Genomic DNA, 5110 nt, shown 5'->3' on the forward strand with positions numbered 1-5110 from the left:
ATAAAATATGTGAGGAAATTATCCACGTGGCATTATATTGTGGAAAGACTGCAATAAAGCATTTAAGTTATGGTCCAATCAAATATTTTTTTTTTTAACTGTAACGGTTATAGAATTTATTTATTTGAAAAGATCTTGGGTCTTTGCCGGAGCGACCCCTATACATTGCAAAGTTCTAACTACCGCTGATTTTGATCTACTAGATTTTCAGGGCATTTGTACAAAACTTTCATTGTTTACAATTAGCAGTCCTTTCATAAGAGAGCTGCCTTTGTTTTCCATCTAATCAGCTTCGCTATTTGACTTTCTAAGAATATGATAAAACTTGCACGTGTCAAAGTCTAGTAGAACTCTCTTCAATCTGTCCAGAATTTTGTTGAGGTTGGCATTGCTAAACAATGTCCCCAAATTTAGATTTTTTATTATTATCTCTGAATCTCCGAAAACGTGAAGGTCTTTGACTCCTTTGTCTCTTAGAATAAGGCAAGATTTGAGGAGCCCAAGAATCTCTGCTTGGTTGTTGGATTTCTGGCCTAATCCCCAACTGAAACAGTCTTTTGAAAATCCATCCGGAGAGTAGATGACCCCCCCAGCACCAGCGACACCGGGATTACCTTTGGACGCTCCGTCAAAGAAAATTGTGGATAAGTTTTGAGTCTGCCACCAAGATTGAAAATTGTCATCATCGTCTCTTATGCGCCAATCCGGATTGACCTTTTGAGGAGAGAGTAGATGCTTACGTGGATAAGGCACTAGCAGGCCTAGCCACCTCTTTTCTTCAGGCAGTAATAAAGGATCATCTCTAAAATACTGCTGTTGGGCCACTTCCAGGAAAAAAGATTTAGCTGTTGCAGCTACTTGCAACGGTGAATGCCTCACCTCTCTGAAAATCAGTTGATTGCGGGCCAACAAAAGTTGCCAACAAACGTATTTTGGATAGTAAAACAGTGTGAAAGATAAATCAATGAGTTCCTTTTTTTTATTAACATAAGATACACATTTATAGTACAATAGGTGACTCTTGGGATTCAGATCCCAAGGTCTCTTGGACTGCTTTTGTCCATTCGAATTCCACACTAACCCTTTAGGATTAGGTGTCCAACAATCGTCTCTTATGCGCCAATCTGGATTGACCTTTTGAGGAGAGAGTAGATGCTTACGTGGATAAGGCACTAGCAGGCCTAGCCACCTCTTTTCTTCAGGCAGTAATAAAGGATCATCTTTAAAATACTGTTGTTGGGCCGCTTCCAGGAGAAAAGATTTAGCTGTTGCAGCTACTTGCAACGGTGAATGCCTCACCTCTCTGAAAATCAGTTGATTGCGGGCCAACAAAAGTTGCCAACAAACGTATTTTGGGAGCGCTGTCCAGATTTTGCACCAGAATGATTTGGGAGGGATGCGATGGGAATAGAAGAGACTCCATGAGGCAAAGAAGTCTGAGACAGAGATATGGGAAAGCAATGAAATCTGAAATTCCTGTAAAATGATTTCCCAGACCTCTTTAGCAAAAATGCACTCCAAGAAAAGGTGCTAGGCTATTTCGAAATTGTTGCTGCATAACGCACATCTATGTGGCCCTGCTATGTTCCTTTTTTCCATGTTATCACGAGTTAGGAGTTTATTATGGACCAGAGTCCAGAAGAAGAAATTCACTTTTGGTAAGGCTAGGGAATCCCAGACATTCTTCCAGAAGGTCGGAGTTTGACTGCTGTTTCTTGAGGCCGACAATGCTCTATAACCTGCAACTGTGGTGTAGACTCTGGACTGGCCCCAACCCCATCTATCTTTCATGGATCTGTTGACAAGGGCAACGTCCTCCGGCAGATCTTCGAGCAGGGTTTGTTGAAGGGATAACCGGGCAGGGACTCCATGAAAATCCCATCCTGCCCAATCTCCACGCTGATCCCAATTTGAAAGGTCGTATATTCTGTTGACTCCTACTTGCTTCAGCCAGTCCCTGAGATCTGTTATGTCCTCATTGTTGTTCAGAGGCTCTTTCCCCATAATACTGTCGAGCCACAAGTGGATGCGTTTGCCGTTACCAGGAATCCTGTAGAGTTGTTTGTTGAAGAAGTTGCTGCTTCTACAACATAATTTCCACACCTGCGTGCAGTTTGTTGTATTAGCGTTGTGCAGGTTGCTGAGGGTTTTGTTGGGTCCATACTTTGAACACAGTATGACGCTGACCGGGTGAGAGGGCTTGTGGATTAGCTTCCACAAAATCTTTCCTCCCAGCGCTAGATTGACAAGAGTGGGGTCTCTAATTTGCAGCCCGCCTTCTGCCATTGTTTTTTTTACCACTTCCCAGTTCACCAAATGCATTTTTTTTCGTTGCCCTTACCTCCCTGCCACAAGAAGTCTCTGAGCAATTTGGAGATCTACTCTATCACATTTCTTGGTGCTAGGAGAAATGCTGCCTGAAAGATTGGAAGCGCCGACATCATAGATTTAATTAAAATTACTTTGCAACGATTAGTCAGCCAGTAGCCTCCCCACACTGCAATTTTTCTTTTGATTTTAGAGATTATTTCACTCCATAGTGATCTTTTATTGGCTCCAGATATGATGGGGAGACCCAGGAACTTAAATCTGTCCCATGTTGCTTCACCTTTGAATCCGAGGAGAGTGGTTATACCAGTGAGTTCCCGCTGATCTATATTCCAACTAAATACTTCGGTCTTGCTCTCGTTGATTAAAGCCCTAGAGGCTTTGTAATAGCTTCTGAGTACAGTGTCAATAGCTTTGGCTATTCTGGTGGAAGCTCCACCAAGGAGAAGGGAATCGTCAGCAAAGAGGGCGTGGTTCAGGGCATCTTCTCCATGGGAAGGTTTGAGACCCAAAATGTTGTCATTAAGTCTTTCAGCAGTGAGCTTACGACTAAGGGAGTCTGCCATTATGATGTACAGGAATGGGGAGAGAGGGCATCCATGCCTGATACCTCTCTGAGCTTGGAAAAAATTTGTAGGGCGGCCATTGACTAAAGGGGCAATCCACGGTTTGTCAATGCAGGCTTTAATAAGATGAACAAAGTGGGTCGAAAAGCCAAAGGAGAGAAGGAATTTGCTAAGGAAAGTGCGATCAACTCTATCGAAGGCGTTTGCCATATCTAATTTAATCAACATACCTTTCTCATTTCGTTGCTTGCTTGAATGTATAGTCTCCTGAACTTGGATTACATTGTCCAGAATATGCCTGCCTTCCACGAAACCACCTTGAGAAGAGGAGATCAGTCTTTTTAACAATGGCTTGATCTGATTTGCTAACAGTTTAGCCAGAATTTTATATGAAGCATTACACAACGAAATGGGCCTGAATCTTGCAAATGACTCAGGGTTGGTGTCTTTGGGGATTAAAGCGAGGTAAGTGGAGTTGGTTCCTCCACCTATCTTGGCTTTTTTCATAAACCAACTTATCATTTTGTGGAGATCAACCTTGATAAGGTGCCAACAAGCTTTGTAGAAATGGATTGAGAATCCATCAGGCCCAGGAGCCTTGTCTGCGTCCATGGACCAGATAACGTTTATGGTTTCCTCCTCAGTGATTGGCCTGCAGAGAGTTGCGTTATCTTCAGGGCTGATGAGAGAAGGGATGTTAGAGAGGAAGTCAGCAGCTTCCTCATTGTTGCTTTGAGTTCCTTCTCTGTATAGATTCCTGAAATGGGTTTCGGCGACAGCTTTGACTTGATTAAACCCTTTGCAGACATTGCCCTCAGCTGTTTTGATTTCTGCTATATGATTCCTGGACAATCTCGCTCTATATTGCCGGTGGAAGAAGGAGGTGTTCCGATCTCCAGCCTTCAGCCACAGACTTCTGGATTTGTTAGGATATTCCGACACATAGGAAATAGTTAAGTACAACTTGGTCTAGTTTAGAGTTAGGTATAGAGTTAGGTAAAGTGTGTTTCTTTACCGTTGTACATATTGTAACTTACAATCCGACGGTCACGATATGTAGTGATCCGACGGTTCATTCTCTCCTCAGTATTACCGACACTTGATCCGTGGCTTGACACCCGATTGGTCCATGAGTTCTATTTAAAGCGCATGGAGGGTCATTGTTCGGGTAATCCGTGCATGAGAGAAGCTTATGTAAATTTTCATTCTTTGATTAATAAATTGCCTGTAGTAGCCACGTTGGCGTAGGCCGTGGACTGTTTCCCTCTTTGAGGGTTTTAACCACGTCAAAAATACAGGTGTATTGATCTGTGATCTGGTTGTGAGCGGTGTCCTTTTGGTGTTCTTTCTGAGGAACTTACCCTGTAAATTCCTACATGGTATCAGAGCTATTTGAGGGCCGCGTCCGTTGGTGATCCAAATCTGAAGCCGGTAGAACTGCATACGGCTGTCGTTTCCTAGATCTGCTGTTTCTAACTGCTTTCGGGCCGAGAGGACTGGCCTGTTGCGTTCGGAGCATCTGTTCCAGTGAGGAACCCCTTTCGTTTCACGCGAAAAGGTTTCCGGTAGCCCTAGCTGCGTCATTTTTCAGATCGGGAGGTATACAGTGTTTTTGCAGTTTACTGTTATTTTCTCTCTGCTTATTTCGGTTTCGGTTTATTTACCCCTTTTTTTTTAATCGGATCTATACCTTTCATTTCTGCGTATGCTCTTTGCCCTGCGACTCTGTGCGATTTGGGCAAATCAGAAACAGAAAGGAAGGATTTTTCTCATGCGTATGCTCTTTTCCCTGCACCTTAGTGTAATCTCGGAAAATCAGAAACATTGAGAAAAATATTTAGTTTTTCGGCTAAAGCTAACTTTGAGATTTTTTTTTTTTTAAATATCTAGTTTTTTGGCTAAAGCTAACTCCGAGCTGCAAGGTTCGTTTTTCTTTGCATATTCGTGTTGGGTTTTGTGTTTTGTAGGGAAAAAGAGCTTTCTCAAGGCAAGCACGCAAACCGAGCCCCCCCCCCTCCCCCTCTCTCTCTCTCTCTCTCTCTCTCAAATTTTTTGTATAGATCAATTGGTTCAAAGCTATTTTAAGAGAGTAGAGGTCTTGGGTTCAAGTCTCCATTTTGTGGGGGCGGATTTTTTTTCATTCCCGCACATTCGCGCACTTTGCCGGCAACTTCAACAATTTTTTTTCAAAAAGCCATAACTTCTTCATCCGGAAG

General features: G+C 42.9%; 1 protein-coding gene across 1 annotated transcript; it reads right to left on the bottom strand.

Moving 5' to 3' along the window:
- Positions 1 to 2378: 2378 nt before the first annotated feature.
- On the bottom strand, positions 2379 to 2894 carry LOC149245287 (uncharacterized). The gene has a single exon (XM_089437874.1). It carries the CDS (start codon positions 2892 to 2894, stop codon positions 2379 to 2381), a length of 516 nt encoding a protein of 171 aa, XP_089294000.1.
- Positions 2895 to 5110: the final 2216 nt, after the last annotated feature.

Source organism: Pinus tabuliformis, chromosome 7 (genome assembly GCF_031772625.1).
Source record: "Pinus tabuliformis cultivar Carrire ecotype Pingquan chromosome 7, CPIR1, whole genome shotgun sequence".
NCBI classification, from domain to species: domain Eukaryota; kingdom Viridiplantae; phylum Streptophyta; class Pinopsida; order Pinales; family Pinaceae; genus Pinus; species Pinus tabuliformis.

Coding starts and splice junctions, on each gene's coding strand:
- LOC149245287 (XM_089437874.1), bottom strand. CDS start 2,894: ATGGCAGACTCCCTTAGTCGTAAGCTCACTGCTGAAAGACTTAATGAC.